The sequence below is a fragment of the Bombyx mori genome, chromosome 19 (assembly GCF_030269925.1).
Source record: "Bombyx mori chromosome 19, ASM3026992v2".
NCBI lineage: Eukaryota > Metazoa > Arthropoda > Insecta > Lepidoptera > Bombycidae > Bombyx > Bombyx mori.
Genome location: NC_085125.1, coordinates 2,769,826 through 2,792,864, shown reverse-complemented (window position 1 = coordinate 2,792,864; position 23,039 = coordinate 2,769,826). Strand labels below are relative to the sequence as shown.

The window sequence follows — 23,039 nt, the reverse complement described above, 5'->3', positions numbered from 1 at the left end:
CGACTGATGGATGACCACGACCACTGTCAAGGGTGTACGAATAGGAAGAAAAGAAGAACCATACCATACCATATAAGAAAATACCAGCTTCTTCCATTTGACTCCATACAGAGGAGGGCCGTTCGGATTGTCGATAATCCCATTCTCACGGATCGTTTGGAACCTCTGGGTCGGCGGAAGGACTTCGGTTCCCTCTGTATTTTGTACCGTATGTTCCACGGGGAGTGCTCTGAGGAATTGTTCGAGATAATACCGGCATCTCGTTTTTACCATCGCGCCGCTCGCCACCGGAGTAGAATTCATCCATACTACCTGGAGCCACTGCGGTCATCCACAGTGCGTTTCCAGAGGTCTTTTTTGCCACGTACCATCCGGCTATGGAATGAACTCCCCTCCACGGTGTTTCCCGAGCGCTATGACATGTCCTTTTTCAAACGAGGCTTGTGGAGAGTATTAAGCGGTAGGCAGCGGCTTGGCTCTGCCCCTGGCATTGCTGAAGTCCATGGGCGACGGTAACCACTCACCATCAGGTGGGCCGTATGCTCGTCTGCCTACAAAGGCAATAAAAAAAAAAAAAAGTATTGTTCGAGATGATACCGGCATCTCGTTTTTACCATCGCACCGCCCGCCACCGGAGTAGAGTTCACCCATACTACCTGGAGCCACTGCGGTCATCCACAATGCGTTTCCAGAGATCTTTTTTGCCACGTACCATCCATGCCTATTTCTGCCGTGAAGCAGCAAAAAAAAAAAAAAGTAACCACTTAACACCAGGTGGGCTGTGAGCTCGTCTACCCATCTAAGCAATAAAAAAAAACAAATGTCTTATCCTTTAGGCCACGACGATTTATGCGATCTTATACGATTGAGTTTTTTGGAGAAAATTCCGCTCCATTGGGATTAGTCGAACGGCAACATGTTTTATACCCAAGTCATTGCTTAAAATGGACGAATACGGATCGACTCCTGAGACACAGAAAGTTTAGCGGCTATCTATCTCAAAATTGAATAGAATTTTCAGTCTTATTTCCTTCACTTTTGCGATGTTAACTTCAGTTGCAGACGTTGACGGCTAACCTGAGACATAAAAATCTCGACCGATTCTGAGCGCTTTATACGAGTCATAAGCATGTGTTTTTCCATTTCCAATTCCATTGGAAATGCATGATTTGAGACAAGCTCTTTGGTTGATGCTTTTTTCCATTATGTAATTCGTAATACACACTAGATAACATAACTAAAAACAGCACTCTACTTAATCTAAGCATATGCAGCTCAAAATCCGTGCCAAAACGGAAACAGTTGTGCCAATCTAATATTTAAAAAAAAAACAAAAAATAATGAGTTTGCAATCATAAAAAATAACCTCTTTTAGGTATTTTTTTGGCTGAATGTATTTTAAAAATCAACCGTAAACATTTTTGGCCTAATTTGTTTTTGTCAAAAAAGGCAGCGGTTCCTATATACCGCTGTCTTTGACCATTTCCATAAAAACCTGACATATTTTTAACAGAGGGGCGATTGTCTATTGAGAATTATATTAAATGGTTATAATTTGAACCCACTGGGTTTCTCGCCGGATTTTCTCAATGGGTCGCGATTCCGATCCGGTAGTAGACTCAGCGAAGCACTGCTCTTGTTAGGGCTAGTGTTAGCAATTCTCTCAGGTTGAGTGAGCAAGTTCTCTCCCGTGAGCTCACCTATCGGTCCATCTGAAGTTGGAACAGCTCCTTAGGTTACCGAGGATTAGGTAGGGAAAAAAAGGTTATATTTAAGTGGATACGCGTGTACACAAGTCAACCTAAGGCTGATAAATAAGTAGACACTGCTTTCGACATGGATCTCAACTGCCATGATGGAGTTCAATCTTTGGCGAGACTTAGACTGCTTACTGAATAACAGAAGGTTTTAGTTGGTTTGATGTCTGCATACCGTCTCGTACTCGACGTCCCCAACACGCGAGCGGAATAGATGTTTTCAGCTCTAACACTAGGAGTGGGCTTAGGAACCCCGGTAACCGTACTCGTCGAACTCGACAAAGAGGTCGACGTGCAACCTAACCCATGCATCAGCCCGCTGAGTTTCTCGCCGGGTCTTCTCAACGGGTCGCGATTCCGATCCGGTAGTAGATTCATTCGCGAAGCAATTGCTCTTGAGTTGTTAGGTCTCTTTCGGAGGCGCTCGGACAGTTGTTAGCAAATCCCACCCCTCCTGGCTGAGCCTTTGCTCGCCCACCTGTTCTGGTGAAACTGGAAAGGCCTCCAGGTGAACAGTAATCTTTCAGTTATAAAAAAAACGCGAGCTGAAGTCTGGCAATTTCCCCTTTTCGGAAAAGTTAGCTGTTTTTCTCTGTACGTTGTTGAATGGACAACTACTTGAATAGTATTTTATAACCTAATACAAATTTAATCAAATTCCACACACATTCCGCCTCTAGAAATAAGTTTTATATCAAAGTTTAAAAAAATATATATTTGGTTTTTTTTACGGCATTTTGTACACGATGAGTAGGTTTTTTTTTTTATTGCCTTTGTAGGCAGACGAGCATACGGCTCACCTGATGGTAAGTGGTCACCGTCGCTCATGGACGTCAGCAATGTCAGGGGCAGAGCCAAGCCGCTGCCTATAGGTTAGGAGCTGACAAAAAAAACCGATAAAAATTCAAAATGCACAAGATTTTTCACACAATATGTTTATTTATAGAGGTCCATTCTGAGTGACAACTGCGTTAGACCGGATACAACTATTGGCACAATTGCATTCGCTATAGTCTGTTGTTATTGCTTAAATGATTCATCGTATGGAATTGGCATAGTTTCTCATGTCTCTATACTGGTGGAAGGACCTCTTGTGAGTCCGCGCGGGTAGGTACCACCACACTGCTTATTTCTGCCGTGAAGCAGTAATGCGTTTCGGTTTGAAGGGTGGGGCAGCCGTTGTAACTATACTGAGATCTTAGAACTCATATCTCAAGGTGGGTGGGGCATTTACGTTGTAGATGTCCATGGGCTCCAGTAACCACTTCGCACCAGGTGGGCTGTGAGCTCGTCCACCCATCTAAGCAATAAAAAAAAACCATGGAGGTCCATGGTATATTTTTGGTATATTTATTGTATTTTTAGTTATATTTTTAATTCCTAATAATATTTGAGTGTGGACTGTGTGAAAAAGGATGTGCGAAAAAGGACATATAGCGCTGTTCCCACATACTGGGATGAGGGTTAGAATAAGAAAATGAAGATTTAGGTGTCTATTTTTAAAGTGTCATCATAACATGTGATAAGGACTAGTTTCATTTGATTCATTTCTATCGATTTTAATCCGTTTTTTAGGACAACTTTAACTTTCTAAATTTAAATACGTATATTTACTTTTTTTCTTGCTTAGATAGTTGGACGAGCTCACGGTCCACCTGATGTTAAGTGGTTACCAGAGCTCATAGACATCTACAATGTCAATGCCGTCAGCCACCTTGAGATAATAATTTTTTTTAATCTAGCCTATTATTTGAATTTTTCTTATTTTCTGCAGATCTGTTTGCCAATCGACAAAGGCCTACTCCAACCTTTTCCACTCGTGTCTTTCTTGAGCCACTCTGTTCCATGTGACGCCTGCCACTTGTCTGTCGTCATGTCGTCATCCTATCTTTTTTGCAGTCTACCTTTTTTCCTTTTGCTTTCTCTAGGAAACCATCGTGTCACAATTTTGCTCCATTTATCTTTACCTTTAACCATATGCCCTGCCCAACGTCATTTTAGCCTTCTAATTTTGCACCCAATATCTACTACCATTGTTTTGCTTCTTATTACACGGTTACTCAGTCGGTCTGACTTTTTCACGTACATCATGCTCCACTCCATTGCGCGTTGGTATATTTTTTTTTTTTTTTTGCCTTTGTAGGCAGACGATCGTACGGCCCACCTGATGGTAAGTGGTTACCGTCGCCCATGGACTTCAGCAATGCCAGGAGCAGAGTCAAGCCGCTGCCTACTGCTTAATACTCTCCACAAGCCTAAAAAAACAAAACACGATTAGCAAGCTTGCTAATCGTGTTTTGTGATAAAGCCCATGTATGACTGCCCAGGCAGTCAAAAGGACAAAAAGAAGTGGGTAAATCCAAAAACTTCAACAATCTTGTTTTTTCAAACATACTTTAGAATATGGCTCTTCCAATTGTCTCGCGTATAAAGCTATATATATAACAAACTTTTAATGAATTTATTTATAATTTTACAATATAACAAATCAAAATAATTAACGTAAATCAACGCACACAGTAGAACAAATCTTCCAATGCGCCTGAAGGAGGCACAGTTCCCAAGATACTGGCTACGTTGCCTCGTTGGACAGCCAGACTCACTCTCTGTGCAAAGTACCAGCCAGCCTTAGCATCACGTGTAACCTCCTTCAAGCGTTTGGAGATTTCTGTATCACAAACTATAGTTATGATTACAATGAACTGTATGTAACACGCGTATTGAGGACACAATTGATATCTCTCAATTCGATTCTGATACAGCTTTTATGTTGAGATTTAATGAGGGTACACTGTGTCTATTCTACATCAAGAATTATGTTTAATTACTTTTACGATGAAGAAACTAATGATGAAGAGAAAAGAAACACGCTTCAACATATGTATATGGACAAACTGCAAAGTTACATGAAGCTTTTTTCCATAATAATAATTATTCTCCAGCCCTTCTCCTAGTCACCTAAAGTCGACGCAATATGTTTTCTTCTTCCGTACTCCTCCATCATTTATCATTTCTTCGCTCACTCCCCTTTTACACATATCGTCTTTCACGCAATCCATCCATTTATTTCTTAGGTCTACCTTTTCCTCTAAGCCTTTTTCGATCGTGAGTTTTATTTTTGTTTGCGGCGGACAAACTCATATCCTTCCTAGTATTAAGCAGTCATGACATTCCATACAAACTAAAACGCAAAACAGCCATTAAACAGTTGAGACTTTGACCTCACACTTCAAGGTGGGTGGCTTATGTGAGGTCTATCGGATTCGGTAAACACTTAAGACCAGGTGGGCTTTGAGGTCGTATAAACACTAATGAAAAAGAAAGAAGGAATGAGCGCGTTGAAATCTATCAAGCAATTCCCGATCGGAGGCTAGATTTGAAGCGTCTGTGGCTTGACGAGTAAAACGTCCAGAAATCTCGAATTTAGTGATGGGAGTAGATAATGTGAATTGATTTATGAGGCAGATCCTGATGTTTCCTGATGTTGTTGAAATAAACGTATCGAAACTTGTTCACAAAAAACATCATTTTCATCATCATCAATTGCGTGGAAGGGTGAATGAGCATACTGTCCACTTGGCTTAAAGTTACTACCGGAGCTCTTTGACAACACGCTATCTTTCAATGTTTCATTCTCAATCTCTGATTTCAAGGAATTAAGCGGCATCTAAGTTGTCTTGTTTATAGACTTGAATGACTTCTAATCCTGAAGTGGGTTGCTGGTTTTCAGCAGCTTTTGGAACGAAGGTCAGGGTCGGACTCGTGACGGCCGAGTGTGAGAGCAAGAGCTCGTCTATTTCCACACTAATGCGTCGCTGTCGATCCTGGTGGAGGATTAGGGTAATCAAGAATCTTTATGACACTCCATAGACCGGTAAAATTGCATGATTTGAACCTATGAGCTCGTGTAGGTCGCGAGAGTCTGCCAAACGCTGACAGCGTAGGATCGGTCGTTGTGGCGAAGCATAGGGTCGGCTAAGGTCCAACACAGGATGTCTGTAGATTGATAGATAGCTAGATTAAAATAATGTTTATAATTTAACAACTAATGCATTGCATCTTCAATATTAGATAGTTTTTCGAGAACGAGATAAAATAAAACTAGTATGAGTTCCTTTAATAACATACTTGTTATTTATTTATCATTGTATTTATGTATATTGTATATGTCGGCGCAATGCCATTATTTAGTTAACTAAAAATAGTTAAAGTTAACTGTTTCGTAAATGTTACGCAACAAATGCTTATGACGGTATTTAAAAGAATTAATAACTAAGCTACCCCAAATTTCTACAATAAATACAAGTAACTATTGTCGCACAAAATATTCCGACTCGAGCAACCGAACGAGGCGGAGCTCTCTGTTGTTATCGTTGTACACCTGAAATGTAATAAATGGATATCATTGGAAAAGTAGTCTTAAAATTAATTACTGTCACTATGGAAAGCAATGATAATGATGATGAGAATGGCGTCAGCGACGCTGACATCATCATTTTAAATCACCATGGAACCAGCCTGCTCCGTCATATATGTATCATGAGAAATTATCTCCTGGCGCATTTTTATACTTGCCACAATACAATAAATGACACGTAGCGTAGAAATCAGCAAGTATGAACACACAGCATATTATTATCTTCTCATCAAATGAAAAGGCAAAAAGAATTATTGTAACGAGTGTTCTAAAGTATCGTTAATGAAAGTCACGAATTTCGAGTTTCTTAAGTGCGTTCTTAAAAGCCTTTGTTCCAAAGTTAGCAACAAGTGTCCTCGAAATATTCTGTTGGCGCGAGACAAGCTTGATATTTCCTTCATCCTCGTGGGAATTTAGCACTAGGATAATGTAAGTAAGTAGTCTAAAAAATTACTATCAAAAACTGGACTGGACATATGAATGGTGGGAGAGAGAGAGAGAGAGGGGGAGATAGGGAGATAGGGAGGTAGGGAGATAGGGAGAGAGTGAGAGAGACCAAAATAAACAGAAATACTAAACATTAAATGCAAAAGTACAATGGGCGGCCTTATCGCTAGAAATGATCTCTTCCAGACAATCATCAGTAGACAAGAATCACTTCAGGAAATAAATTAACCGCGATGTAGTTGTCGGTTGAAAAAAAGAATATATTTATAAATTTTATTACTGTGATAAAGTTGATACATGGCGATAATTTAAAGAATTACAGTAGACATGAGTAAAAATGAACATTAGGTTATAATTAAACTGCCAAAACCACTACATAGATACATACGTACAAATACATACAAATACATACAAAATACATAGATAAGAAATATATATCAAATAAAATAAATATTTAAACCACAACATACTACAAAACAATCAAGCTATCTGTGCTTTGAAAAAGAGATCATGTACTTTCGCTTTCAAAATATCAACTGAACGTGCTTCACGAAAAATCGGGGGAAGGAAGGCTATTCCAAAGACGAGTTGCTGAATATAGTGATAATTTTGTTGTTTTACTCATAAAAAAAAACAATTTACATAAATACTAATGTCAAATATAATAACTTTGTCAAATATAATAACTGTCTTGAGTAGGATAATCAAAAATATTCGGTTCGCTGTTAAGATAATGTTTTTTAGTTTTAAACTGCTTATGTTTATTTCTTGTATTATTTTATTTAAGTAGATGGATACTTGATTATGCCTTACCCGGTGCTAGGTAGATAAGTGGTACGAAGGTTAATGGGGCGGATGTAAAACATAACTTAACCGAGAACCTTAGAGCATGACATCAACATTCAATTGTACTCTACCAACATCGCCGCGCACTCTCTCCTTTCAAACTAGAATACGTGCCTTCTTTGCGACAGACAAAGGCAGATTAGTGTTATATCTCTGTGGCTCAAAATAAAAGTAATGCGAGATTAATTAATTTGTATATATTTTTTTTATTGCTTAGATGTGTGGACGAGCTCACAGCCCACCTGGTGTTAAGTGGTTACAGGAGCCCATAGACATCTACAACGTAAATGCGCCACACACCTTGAGATATAGTTCTAAGGTCTCAGTATAGTCACAACGGCTGCCCCACCCTTCAAACCGAAACGCATTACTGCTTCACGGACGAAATAGATGGGGTGGTGGTGCCTACCCGCGCGGACTCACAAGAGGTCCTACCACCAGTAAAAAATCAGTAATTTAAATTATACAACATCGAAGTAAGCATTATGAAAGTCGTTATCGCTTGCAACGCCAACAAAGGTTCACATTAACTTACCGTCAACGGGTTCGACGTGCAACCTAACATTGGGACACAACCCACTGAGTCTCTCGTCGGATCTTCTCAGTGGGTCGCGATTTCGATCCGGTGGTAGATTCAACGAAGCACTGCTCTTGCTAGGGCTAGTGTTAGTGAGTTCTTAGGCTGAGTACTGTGAGTTCGCCGACATATTCGCAGAATCTAGTATAACCATTCGAAGTTAGCAGAAGTAGTAAGGCTAAAAGTGTGACCTAAAGGATATTAAAGGATATGAAGATACGATTGTCTTGTGAGCACACCTTTACACAAATTATATAACAAACTAGCTTTTGCCCGCGACTTTGTCCCCGTGGAATAGTTCACAAATAATGCTATATTTTAGAACAAATTTGGTTAGAATAAAAAACGTTATAGTGAGCCAACTTTAACATATAGACATATGCTGTCACGGACTTTTTTTATATTTTTTAAAGGGGAACAATTCTGTCGTACATTATTTTAGCGAAACTTTAACCGTTTCTGCAGCGCACGGGGCGGAAGCTCTCAAAAGATAAAAATAACCCCGATTTTGAAACATTCTTTATTGGTGCTCCGCTTGTATTGGTCTTAGCGTGATTTTATATAGCCTATAGCCTTCCTCGATTAATGGGCTTTCTAACAATGAAACATTTTTTCAAATCGGACCAGTAGTTCCTGAGATTAGCGCTTTCAAACAAACAAACTCTTCAGCTTTATAATATCAAGTATAGATTTACGCCAAAATTCGGCCGCCAAAAATCGGTTCGTGATTTTATATTTTTACAAGAAAAATATATAATTAAAAAGTTTTTTTCCACCGAAATAATTCCGCTCTTTCGCATTTCGTTCGTCACAAAATTAATTTTAGCTGACGCTTTTAATATTCTCAAGTAAGCTCTCGGAAAAAAAAATTATGCTCTCAAGTACAATCCGACAAGTGAAAGATTTTCAGTTCACCACTCTCGTATATTGAATTCGTAGATTGTGCCCTCGGGAAGTAGGTCAAGACACCCTCCGCTTATGGAGGGAAGTGGAATCGTCATTGTTGTTTCCTGAACGAATGTTCGCTCAACCATATTCCGGAGATATCTCAACTCAAATTCGGGAACTTTGATTAATTTATAATCGCGTTTACACCGCCTTCGTGTTTTTTTGTTTTTTTTTTATTGCCCTTGTAGGCAGACGAGCATACGGCAGACCTGATGGTGAGTGGTTAAGGGCATCGGCAATGCCAGGGACAGAGCCAAGCCGCTGCCTACCGTAAATATTTTGAGTGAAAAAAAATCAAAAAAAAAAAAAAAGATCTCAAATGTTGAAGAGTTTTTACTTAAAATAATCAAATGTAAACAATGTATGTACTATATACTTCAAAAACAACAAAAAAATCGATTAAATAGCAGCAAACTGAATTAATTAGTAATTTCATTCTTTTTATGCTGTTGATACTGGATCAGGGTTTTAGAACGAAGCTATTAAAATAAATTATTGTATTGTCATCGGCCCTTGATGCGATCATTAATCTTACAGACTAAGTTAGTCGTCTGTGATCACAAAACTGTCAAAGTATTCAAAACATTGGAGATAATAAAATGATAATAATAAACACGAGTTTGAACCACTAAACTAGTTTCTTTGTCTAAAATTATTTTATTTATTTCCACTGTTTAATTTTTTCATGATATAAGTAAATTCTTTAATTCAATCTCCCAATCAGAACCACATTTTTCTTTACTTCGAAATGCCTAAGAGATTTATTCATATCTATAACGCTAATTTAAATTTTACATTTTGTAATTATGCACAGATTATAATTTAAATAATACATTTTGTAATACACAGATTATAATTTGATGTCAACAAGTACGCAACGTGTTTATTGAAAACTAGCGACCCGCCCTCGCTTCGCTTCGGAAACATTAAAACATGAAACCAAAAAATAAAATAAAAATAAAATAAAAAAAAGTAGCCTATGTTCATCAGGGACAATGTCGGCTTCTAATGGAAAAAGAATTTTTCAAATCGGTCCAGTAGTTTCGGAGCCTATTCGAAACAAACAAACAAACAAATCTTTCCTCTTTATAATATTAGTATAGATTTCTTAATCGAGAACAATGTCAAATATTTATCTATCAAAATTAATTTAGAAAAAAAAAAGGAACTTCGTTCCAACAGTTTATTTAATTAGATTTTGGGACAATTAAGTATTTTCTTTCATTGGCATTGAATAGCCTTACTCCGTCATTTCCCGTGGGCGTATCGACGCGGCTTTCTCTTGGAATTATACCAGAGTTATAGGTAACCTTCCTATAACACGGTACAAATTTAACACGAAAAAATATATATTCCTCAAAACCCGGATAACCCCAAAAACCGGATAACGAGATTTTTATTTTAAATTATTTAGAAAATCACGTTGTGCACACACACAAGATATGGGAATAACCGAAATTTTACTGCTCATTTTTTACAGCTGAGAAACATCATTCAGAAAAAAACTACTTTCCTTTTTATACTGGTTTCTAGTCTCAAATAACACGGTTTCTCATACGGCACTTTGTAGGAAAGTATGTAGGGTTTTTTTCCCTACCTAAGCTGATAGCCTTGAGAGGCTATGTCAGCGTAACCTAACGAGTAGGTGAGCTCACGGGCCTCAAACCTGCCGACGTTGATAACAGCCTAACCCTAGCAAGAGCAGTGCTTCGCAGAGTCTACCACCGGATCGGAAACGCGACCTACTGAGAAGATCCAGCGAGAAACTCAGTGGGCTGTGTCTGTGGGTTAATTTACTTGCCGAACCCTTCATCGCAAGCGACGGGTTCCACGCGAACGATTACCGCTACCGTGTTACAGGGGGGCTGCCAATATTGCAATCGCTTTCTGGCATTTAGTGGCTTTTTTATCTACCTATTCTGGTAACCTCAAGGGGCTATGCCAGCGTGACTGAGTAGGTGAGCTCACGGGGCTCTAACTTGGTGTTTTAATGGCGTTATTGTAGGCCCACATGGATACAATCATTATACGTTCAATTTTCGGCTGTTCTAAAAGTAGCACCTGTGACAGAGAATCTGAGAAGTGCCCGTTTGGGATGTTATGGACATGTGATGAGACGAAATGAAAATAATGTTGGTAAGAGAGTGTTAACTATGAATGTGGAAGGATATAGAGGAAGAGGTAGACCAAATAATAAATGGATGGATTGCGTGAAAGGCGATATGTGTAAGAGGGGAGTGAGCGAAGAAATGGTACATAATAGAGGAGTATGGAAAAAGAAAACATGTTGCGGCGACCTCAGGTGACTGAGAGAAGGGCAGGAGAATGTTTTTTTTTCCCTTGTAGGCAGACGAGCATACGGCCCACCTGATGGTGAGTGGTTACCGTCGCCCATGGACTTCAGCAATGCCAGGGACAGAGCCAAGCCGCTGCCTACCGCAGCTATGATGGATACAATAATCGAACGTTCCATTTTCGGCTGTTCTACAAGAAAAAAGAGACTTAATTTCATGCGTGTACCAGTGTTGTCAAGTCTACGGCATCCGCTGATTATTCCGCATCGCGTAGAACGTGATACAAAAATGAATTCGCCCGATATTCTTCGCTTCATTTGAATTGGCGGTCCCCTCGTCGGCGCGACAGGTAGTCCGCTCGTGTGACAGAGGGGGAATCGCGTACTCGATATCACTAAATAAAGATTTCCGTTATGCGTGGGGCCCGATACACTCCCACGTACAGTGCATCGCGAATCTACCTACCGAACCAATCTGTCTGTCATCTGTCAGTACTGATGTCAATCATTCATTTGTTTAAAAATGATTTGTAATCAAAAATAATATGACTCTTTAATGATTTTTAGGAATCAGTGGCCTAATTTTGTCGACTTTGAAAAACTGTGCAAGTTTATATTTTTTTTAAATAGGAATACGACATAATATTCAGGAAACAACGGATAGATAGATTTTATAAGGTATTCGTATTGTAAAATTGATTTTATTGTGATAAGCGGAGTTGTATTAGTTCATATTTCGTGTATATTTTTTACTGGTGGTAGGACCTCTTGTGAGTCCGCGCGGGTAGGTACCACCGCCCTGCCTGTTTCCGCCGTGAAGCAATAATGCGTTTCGGCTTGAAGGGCGGAGCAGCTGTTGTAACTATACTGATACCTTAGAACTGATATTTAAAGGTGGGTGGCGCATTTACGTTGTAAATGTCTATGGGCTCCAGTAACTAATTAACACCAGGTGTAGATTTCTTTCTATGCCAATATTTTTAACGTGTGCTTTTATTGGAATAAATATACTAAAAAGCTCACGGCCCTTCTAGTCTTAAGCAGTTATAAATAGATACCTTCTGATCCATCTATATAAGCAATTTACTATCCATATAAAAAAACATGAGGTTACATTACGTGATGCTGAAAATGTTAACTACTAAAAGTTCATAGCGAATGGCAAATTCTGATTTTGGATCATATGAATGTTTCACAGCAGAGATCCTTGCAGGTTATAAGTACCTAAAGTATGTTCTTCGGATTTCACGAGTCCTGAACGTCAACAAAACTATTTTTACAACTAAATCCCGCGTTTTCTATTGTACTCTACAAATACTTAACAGTTTTGTTTGGACGACGCAAAAACCGAAGGATACAAATAATTTTGCCTTCGTTTTTTATTATATCCCCGCTGTTTCTTCTGTAAATTTAATCCTTTTAAAAAAATCATTTTAACAACGACTAAGGTGCTATTTGACGGTATGAAGAAAAAACACACTAGTACATTATTCAAGTGTCAAAGTATGGCACCTTTTACAGATAGAGTATTCTTCTGTTTTATGATAGCTACGTTCATTAGATTGGTTTCTTAAATCGATGCATACTATGTACCAAGCACTATTGTACTAGCGGTATACAGAGATGTTTGTATGTCACAGCTAGACACGCCAACGCCGTCTAATATTAGTCACGGCTTTTGGCACCAATAAGAGTTCCACTCTTCCTAGTTAAAGAACTATTTATACTTTATCGGCTTTATACTTTATAATCGACTTGTAGATAATGAAATCATTTTAATAGCGAACATCCCACAGGCAACTGTTCATCCATGGGCGGACGAGCTCACAGCCCACCTGGTGTTAAGTAGTTACTGGAGCCCATAGACATCCACAACGTAAATGCGCCACCCACCTTGAATATAAATTCTAAGGTCTCAGTATGGTTACAACGGCTGCCCCACCCTTCAAACCAAAACGCATTACTGCTTCACGACAGAAATAGGCAAGGCGGTGGTACCCACCCGCGCGGACTCACAAGAGGTCCTACCGCCAGTAAAGAGGTCCTACCACCAGTAAATCTAGATATTGCCTACCCAATTTTTATAAAAATAGTAAAAAATGTTATGTTCGATAACTTCCGGCTTTGGAGCGAGCTCCCTTCCACGGTGTTTCTCGAGCGCTATGACATGTCCTTTTTCAAACGAGGCTTGTGGAGAGTACTCAACGGTAGGCAGCGGCTTGGCTCTGCCCCCGGCATTGCTGAATTCCATTTTTTTTATTGCCCTTGTAGGCAGACGAGCATACGGTCCACCTGATGGTGAGTGGTTACCGTCGCCCATGGACTTCAGAAATGCCAGGGGCAGAGCCAAGCCGCTGCCTACCGTTGAGTACTCTCCATGGACGACGGTATCCATTATCAGGTGGGCCGTGTGCTCGTCTGCCTACAAGGGCAATAAAAATAAATAAATCAAGATATACTAAAGTATATGTATTTAAAAGCACCTTTTTATTCCAACAGAAAGAAGATAGCCGAAAATGCCACTGCAATTCAATCGTAAGGCGTGTCCGAAGTTCATACGGGAGAATCTACTCACCATCCTGACGGTGGTCGGCGTAGCGGCCGGAACCTTGCTGGGATGTGGCCTGCGGGCATCCGGACATCAGTGGTCCAAACGAGACGTCATGTACTTCCAATTTCCCGGGGAGCTTTTCCTCAGGATGCTCAAGAGTTTGATAGTGCCTTTGCTGGTCTCCTCAATCGTTTCAGCTATCGGCTCTCTGGACCTAAGCCTCTCTGGGAAGTAAGTTTTGAGTTTTATTTTTTTGATTTTCTTGAATTGTTTTCTATTTTACGAATATGTTTTCTTTATGTATATTATTCAATAATTCGCTTTAGTGATAGTAATTTTTTTTGTGTAATCTTTTTCCGCGGCTTAACTATTCAAATAATTGTGATAAATGGCACATACTTTGTCAAGAGGACAGAAATTAAAATAGGATAGCTTTCGTTTAGAAAAAGCCACTATTCCTACAGGATGTAATATATAATTATTTCCGAGTGGCATTTCCTCATACACGGATAATTGGTTGTTATGGCAATGGAGAATTGGGCCTAAGTCATCTTAACAGACCAAATGCCGACACTGGTGCCAAGCGATACCGATAAGATCCAGGAGAACAATTTGGAATCATGTACTCTTACTCTACATAGTAGGATGGTCTCATAGGATCTCGGGACGTCTGGTGTAGGGAGCCTTGTGTTGTGAGCCGATACGAGTAGGTACCACCCACCTATTTCCTATTTCTGCCGTGAAGCAGTAATGCGTTTCGGTTTGACGAGCAGAGCAGCCGATTTACTCTAAAACTGAGATTTTAGAACTCATGTTTCAAGATGAGTGTTGGCATTTACGTTACGCATATCTATGGGCTTCACTTAACACTAGGTGGGCTGAGGGCTCGTCCGCCCATCGAAGCAATTAAGAAAATGTTAAACACTAATCTTAGTTCATTAATAATGGCACTAAAACTCCATGAATTTACAGGGTCGGTCTCCGCGCCATCATCTACTATATGACCACGACAGTCTGCGCGGTCATGTTGGGAATAGCTTTGGTGACGACCATTAAACCGGGCAGTAACTCCAAGGGGAACGAGGAGCTTAATACCACGAAGATCGTGACCAAAGACACCCTCACTTCCGATACATTATTGGATTTGTTAAGGTTCGTAGTTACCATAGTCGGCACAATTCACAAACCCAATCTCATTAGATTTTTTATATTTAACAGATGTCTCTCAAATAAATTGATTTCTATCCTTTGGCTTACATTAGTCATAGACATAATAAAAGTCACTGTATGGTTTGATCTTGCGTTTATTATTACTGTTACTTTGAAATACACTTTACACTTTACTGAACACGTTGACCACGAAAACTGTAAATTTGGAAACAATATGTTACTTAATGATAACTGGGAACAAACCACGCACAATCATCCGGCCTTGGGATTCCCAGTGTTATAAGTACCGGAGACTGATACACATACTTATATATGATTAAATATGTGCATGTATATGGATAATAAACACCCAGACAAAGAGTAAACAGACTTGTTGGGAATCGAACCCGCGACCGTCGGCGCAACATTCAGAGGCTCTAGCTACTGCACTACCGAGTCAGTCAGCCGATCAAGAGTCTGAACAATTAGTCTGAACAAAAAACAAAGGTTCGACAATATAACTTCTCTATGCCGTTAATAGGTAAGCTTGCTAATTTTTTATGCCTCAAAAGGATATAAATAAATATTCAGCTACAAGGACCCAAGATTGGACACATTGTGTATTGTTTTTGTGAGAGAGAAAACTAAAATACATTGACGTTAACATGCGGTTGTATAGCGGTAGTGTTGCAATCAAGTTGCAATTGTTCATGTAGTTAATATTACTAGTGATCCCGCATTAGTCGAAATTCGACTATAATTAATTAAAATTATAAGCTTGAACACTATTATGATTCTATTGTCAAAGACTATATGAGTCGACTATTATCAAAGCCGGCAATCTGACTTTTGGAAAATTATTGGTAAATCAGAAAAACGAATTATTGACTTTGTATTCCATTGGCAGTCACAAAACTCTTCGGAACGACATCTTAGATAAATAACAGGTTAAGTATTAACCTTTATTTAATGCAGGTTTTGAACCGTATTCTTTGAAGGAGACGATTATATTCAAATCAATCTGTATTGACATATCAATAACATTTTTTTGTCCAAATGCACAGATTGCCACCTTTGATAATAGACGACTCATATACTTCAATAATCACATATTTTGCATAGACTACACTATAAACAAATAATATTAAAGATAAACAATATTAACCTATTCTCAATTTGACCACAGACTTTAAGCAATAACAAAAGTTTGACAGTATATAATGTTTGTGTCAAATACATGGTAGTGTGTAAAATGTTTTTTTTATTGATTTAATGACTTATTATTTATTCGTAGATTTATTTATTTATTTTTTATTGCTTAGATGTGTGGACGAGCTCACAGCCCACCTGGTGTTAAGTGGTTACTGGAGCCCATAGACATCTACAACGTAAATGCGCCACACACCTTGAGATATAGTTCTAAGGTCTCAGTATAGTCACAACGGCTGCCCCACCCTTCAAACCGCAACGCATTACTGCTTCACGGACGAAATAGGCGGGGTGGTGGTACCTACCCGTGCGGACTCACAAGAGGTCCTTCCACTTAATGTATTATTTATGCACAATTAAAAAAAAGTATTGGTATTCTGCACTCTTTCTCTATATTCTTTATAAGTGTGGGAAATTTCATACTCCTTTCTCCCCACAATTTTCGTAAAAAGGGGACCACCTTTTTTGCTTCACGTATTAATACATAGATATATTAATCAAATTAAAAAAATATAAATACATACGTTTCCGTTAAAGCTTTTAATGTATTCTGCTTACATTATTGGAACGAAGTTCCTTACGGCAGGCTTGGAGGGGACAGGGATTTTGCTGCGCGACCGAACTGAAAAAAATGTGATAGTAAAACCGAAAGAAAAAATCCGTGGAAAAAAGTGCGTAGAAAAAAGTCCGTGGAATAAAACCGTTAAATGAGACGTGCGCAGGCGCGACAGTCGTATACACAAGCGAGTAGTGTATAATACCTTTCTCTTTCTCCCTCTTTCTTTTCGTTCTCTCATCCATTCTCTTTCTATTTTACGTAATTTATTATTTCCTAACGTACTGAATTTCCTAAATACTTTCCTATACTTAAATAAAAACTAATCAGCAAAATTTAAGAGAAAAATCAAGAAAACCTACATAAAATTGACCACGATTTTTTTTTTGCAAATTGTGTCGATTCTACATTAGCCGAAGGAACTTCGTTCCTAGCTGGTGTCCCACGACACCACATCTTATGTTTTGCCTTCATAGACAGTCCGGCATATAGGTTGTCAAGTTGCTTTGTTTCTATTCTATCTGCCCCCACAGACGTCCACTGGCATAGGCCTCCCCAAACCTCGCCATTATAATGGCGAATTATTGATGTTCTATATAAAAAAATCGAAACGTGATAAACTATTTAATGATGCATGTATTATAATTTTCTTGAAAATTGCCCTAGATTTAAAATTAAAAATACCTATTTCGAACCTTGCCTTCCGGTTTAAGGGGCAAACTAATTTCTTTGGGATTCTTATTAAACCTATGCTGATAGCCTTGAGAGGCTGTTTCAGCTTCGCCCTAACGCGTAGGTGAGCTCACGGGGCTCAAACCGTAGTGTTCCTAACACTGACCCTAGCAAGAGCAGTGCTTCGCAGAATCTACCACTGTATCGGAAACGCGACCCACTGAGAAGATCCGGCGAGAAACTCAGTGGGCTGTGTCTATGGGTAATATTTTTCTGTTCTCTATGTTTCCTTTTAACGGCACACCATTAGACACTGAACACATATCCTGTGAATTATCTACGCTAATAAAAAAGTACATCGTGCGTATATCAGTGCGTTAACGCCATGATCTAAGGATTATATAAATTAGCCGCTATATTTGTATAGAAAGTGGGAATTTTAGACTGATATTCCTTTAGATATTCGAAAGCCAATATGTGGATGAGTTTGACAATACATCCGCAATTACGGGCCAGATCCGCCATTGCATAATATATCGGGCTTAATGTAATTCGCACGTAACCGTGTCGCGGTATTAACACGACCAATTATAATACATGACGCGTTCTCATTCATCATGAATTGTCCCTAATAAGTGTTACGCGACTATGTAATTCAGACATCCGTGGTATATGATATGCTGATTGGAAATTTTGCTCGGCAAATCTGTATTGACTACTAAAAATAATATTATTTTTTTACCTACTTATTCGCTGGTAGCCCAATAGGCTATTCTAGCTACGACCAGACGGGTAAATGAGCTCACGAGCTCAACCTGACAGAATTTGCTAACACTAGCCCTAGTAAGAGCAGCGCTTCGCAGAATCTACCACCGGCTCGGAATTGCGACCCACTGAGAAGATCCGGCGAGAAAAAAAACATTAATTAAATAAAACGTGTTTGTGATTGATTTTAACTTTTGTTTGGTTATTGCTTTCACTTCAGGCTTAGTACCAGTAATAGACAGTAGGTGGCGTACGAGTGATTACAACAAATGTGTGGCTTAAAGTCGTCGATGCCTAAAGAGTAAGACGCCCGGTGCAATGGTTTGGCAATGCGACTGTGTCGATATTCGAATCACATAGGCAATGCATTCCAGTTTGAAGAGTGGGTTAGCCATTGCACTATACAACTGAGACTTAGAACTGTCAAGGTGGTAGTGGTATTAACGTTGTAGATGTCTATGGGATCCGGTAGCCACTCAACACTAGATGGGTCGTGAGATTGTTCACTCGTCTAGGTATTTTTTCGCGATATTCATTGAACATTAAACAGATGAACTTATAGTTAATTGAGGGTAACTGAGTTTTGGGGACCATAATTAGATATTTATAATTGAAAGTGCATTCTATTTGGTATTAGGATCAAAAGTTTGATGTTTTTAATGAAACTTCAATTAAGTTTACTTCATTAAAATAGCTGAAGAAGCTTTTTTTGTTAGGGTACTTGTAGAACCTACGTGCTCACATAAAGAACAGATTTATGTCAATGTCAAAAGATGACACATCGTTTTTGTTTTTTAAAACCAACAAACGGTTTTTTGGTTACACGCATTAAAACTTTTCGAGAAACTAATGAGAGCATATTATTGAGGGACACAAATTAAATACATCTAGACAGTATCTAGAAATTGTACAATACTTTTTCCAAGCTTTAAGCTTTAAATGGCTCTTCTGTAATGCTGTAAAAATGTTGCTTAAAACAAAATTAAAGTTCACCTCTCGATTTGGTCAGTGGTAATTATGGTATTATGTATCCGACAATGCATTGTTCTTTAATTAATATACACATCATGCGTATCATACGTGAACTTTTCACGGGTGATACGATTACGATTATTTATTTATTTATTTATACTTTATGCACAAAACAAAACTTGTACACAGGCGGACTTAATGCTAGCATCCATTTTATTATTTCAGTCATTCGGATACATGAACAACACAATAGCTTCGGAAGCTGGAAAATGTTATTAACGTGTCAAATAATGACCCTTTTGATTGCGATAATCTGTGTATTAATACGTGAAGTAAAAACTTTGTATCTCTTTTTACAAAAATTACGCGGACGGAGGGGTATGAAATTTCCCACACTTATAGAGAATATAGAGAAAGAGGGTAGAATGCTAAATTTTTTTTTAATTATTTATAATACATTAAATTAATAAAAAAAAAACATTACACACACACTACCATGTATTTGACACAAACACATTATTATACTCTTTATTTACTGTCAAACTTTTGTTATTGCTTAAAGTCTGTGGTCAACTTCGATCAATAATACTATTATTATATATTGATCGAAGGTGGTCAAATTGAGAATAGGTTAATATTGTTTATTTTTAATATTATTTGTCTATAGTGTAGTCTTAGCAAAATATGTGATTATCGAAGTATATAGTAATAGTCTTTGACAATAGAATCATAATAATGTTCAAACTTATAATTTCAATTAATTATAGTCGAATTTCGACTAATGCGGCATCAAAAATTAGCAAGCTTGCCTATACCTTTTAACGTCATAGAGAAGTTATATTTATATACCTCTTATATACCTCTTTAAAAGCTATTTAATCATAAAAGCTTTTATCGAGCATAAAACAGACATACGATTATTACGAGTATGGCTGTGGAGACAATGTTATTAACTGTGACCAAATATATTGTCTGTCACCTGTTACGAGTGCTGACCAATCTCGTTTCGCTCATTGACATGAGTTAGGGCTGTGTGGTTGGTTGTTTATTTTAACATTTTAAAACTGTTCTAAGATTTTTTCTACATATTTGACTTGTAGTTTGCCTTGACATCTTGTTAATTCTGTTTGTTTTTTTGACATATTTGACCACGAAATATCATTAAGCAGTAAAAAAATGAATTTGGCGATATGCTTTATGTACCTCGAACGGTTCTATCAATTGTAGTTTTAAGAGGTCCGTTTAGAATTAAGATTGGGCTCAATAGCCTAGCTTAGGTGAGGTTTATGCTTAGCAGCGGACAACTGTGGACTGATCATGAAGATGATTATAGCCTATTTTCTTTTTAAAGGACCACGTATACAGAAACAATGGTATATGTGTAAATCATAAATCAAGACTATAGACTGTCAATACTATTAGTAGGTCTTATTGTAGGCAAAGGCGCTGCTGCCTATCCTGCCTATTACTGACTAAAACAACGGTTATACAATATAATCGATACTTGAACGTTATGCCTCAAGCGGTGGTTCAAGTTCGACCATAAATCTATATAAAATTGTTGATATCCCGGAGGGTTGGTATTATAATTCGAAGTTTATACCAAGGTTGAGGTTGAGATTGTGTTTCAACTAAAACTTTTCGAACCAAACTGCGACATATATTTATTTACTAGCTGACCCGACAGACTTCGTAGTGCCTCAATCGATAGATAAAAGACCTAAGCTTTTGTATAAAACAAACTTAAAACAAACAAAAGGAATCCGTCTGATGGCGGACACATCAAAGAAAAAACAAAATTGTTATTTTTATTGAATTCCGAGCATTTTCATATTTATCTACCTTTGAAACCTTCTCTGGACTTCCACAAATAATTCAAGACCAAAATTAGCCAAATCGGTCCAACCGTTCGCGAGTTTTAGCGAGACTAACGAACAGCAATTCATTTTTATACATATAGATTGAAGTACTCTAATCGTTCATAATTTGTGTTGTCATATTATACCACAATCAATTTGAAGGGGGTGATTTTTGGGTAAGTTGGTAAGGTCTCTGTCCCCTGTGTGCTGGAAACCGTGATCGCGGAGTGAGTGTGTGTACTCGTCTATTCAGGTTTGGCTTTGGCGGAGTGACTGGTGAGAGGGGGCAAATAAATGCTTAAGCTGCGATGCTTCACGTTGCCAAGTCGTGTGTCCCAACAAATATCTCTTTGGAAATTTTAGGCATTAATTAAAAAAACAACCTTATTAAATATTAGACGTATTGCTGTTTAGAACTTAGGATACTGAAGAGGAACTATAGGATCACCGACTTAGACCTCAATACACGAATTCACAATTAAAATAAATATGTAATTGTGACAGCCCTAACTTCGTATCTAGGGCGCAACAATACAGATATTAAACAGTGGAGTGATGAATGGTGACGGGATCCCGTACCGGATCGACACTGAGCAATTGTCTATTAGGTACACTATATAAATCTAATAATAGTACTAGCGAGCCATTTGTTCACACGGAGCTCTAATGTTCTTTCTGTTACTGAATCGATAGCTTTGCGTTCGAATATATAGACGGCGATGTTGTGGATGACATAATTGATGTGTTTTATGGGTTTTCAATTAAATAAAAGGATAGTACATAACATTGGTTTAATTGAGAGATTAACACACTGAGAGTACACTTAGAGCGACGATCAACAGAGTACTTTTTGTATAGACACAGAGTAGTTAATGTGACAGTTGACATTACAAGAAATGCACAGACTATGTATAAAGGCTCATATTTAAATACAACAATAATTACTACTGTTTTTTTCTAGTCAGAATAGAACTCTAACTTTCTACTCAAACATAAGTCATCGTGGCCTAAAGGATAAGACGTCCTTTGCATTCGTATGTAGCGATGCATCGGTGTTTGAATCCCGCAGGCGGGTACCAATTTTCCTGATGAAATACGTACATGACAATTGTTCACGATCGACTTCCACGGTGAAGGAATAACATCGTTTAGTCAAAATGAAACCCGCAAAAATATAATTTGCGTATTTACTGGTGGTATGACTTCTTGTGAGTCCGCACGGGTACCACCACCATGCCTATTTCTGCCGTGAAGCAGTAATGAGTTTCGGTTTGAAGGGCGGGGCAGCCGTTGTACTGTAAAAACGGAGACTCAGAAGACGTCGTAGGCGTCTATAGGCTCCGGTAACCACTTAACACCAGGTGGGCCATGAGCTTGTCCACCCATCGAAGCAATAAAAAATCATAATAATAAAAACTCAATTCCTAGTGGTTTAAGGGACTATTCCGGCTACGCGAGTTTTGGTAGGTGAGTTTACGGTGCTCAATTTTATAGCACTTCAAAGATTCAAGCGTGCCGGATATTATCAGTGTCTCTTTTTTTCTCTCTTTTCTTTTTGCCTACTAGTTCTGGCGATCTCGAGGGATCATAATAGATTCACCGAACGAGCAGGTGAGCTCGCGTGGCTCTGACTTGGAGAACGTCTAACACGAACCCTAGCAAGAGCCGTTTTATTTTTGTATTGCTTAGATGGGTGGACGAGCTCACAGCCCACCTGGTGTTAAGTGGTTACTGGAGCCCATGGACATCTACAACGTAAATGCGCCACCCACCTTGAGATATAAGTTCTAAGATCTCAGTATAGTTACAACGGCTGCCCCACCCTTCAAGCCGAAACGCATTACTGCTTCACGGCAGAAATAGGCAGGGTGGTGGTACCTACCCGCGCGGACTTACAAGAGGTCCTACCACCAGTAACCGTGCTTCGCAGAATCTACCGCCGGATCGGAAACGCGACTCACTGAGAAGATCCGGCGAGAAACTCAGTGGGCTGTGTCTGAGAGTTAATTTACTCGTCGAGC

At 38.7% G+C, this 23,039-nt stretch overlaps 1 protein-coding gene and 1 long non-coding RNA gene across 3 annotated transcripts in view; one reads left to right on the top strand and one right to left on the bottom strand.

Moving 5' to 3' along the window:
- The window catches only part of EAAT-1 (amino acid transporter-like protein), a 38,161-nt gene that overhangs the window by 2,166 nt on the left and 12,956 nt on the right, over positions 1–23,039 (top strand). The window contains exons 2-3 of one of the 2 annotated variants that reach the window (XM_012691263.4): positions 13,785–14,067; positions 14,809–14,988. In XM_012691263.4, the coding sequence (XP_012546717.1) occupies positions 13,802–14,067; positions 14,809–14,988 (446 nt within the window). In that variant the 5' untranslated portion in view covers positions 13,785–13,801. Of the gene's footprint in view, positions 1–13,784; positions 14,068–14,808; positions 14,989–23,039 lie in introns of those variants that run through there. The other variant, NM_001253895.1, reaches the window with a different exon arrangement.
- On the bottom strand, positions 5,869–11,725 carry LOC119629947 (uncharacterized). The gene is made up of 2 exons (XR_005245792.2): positions 11,513–11,725; positions 5,869–6,138 (listed from the first exon to the last, which is right to left on the bottom strand). It is a non-coding gene; the product is annotated as an uncharacterized LOC119629947 (long non-coding RNA).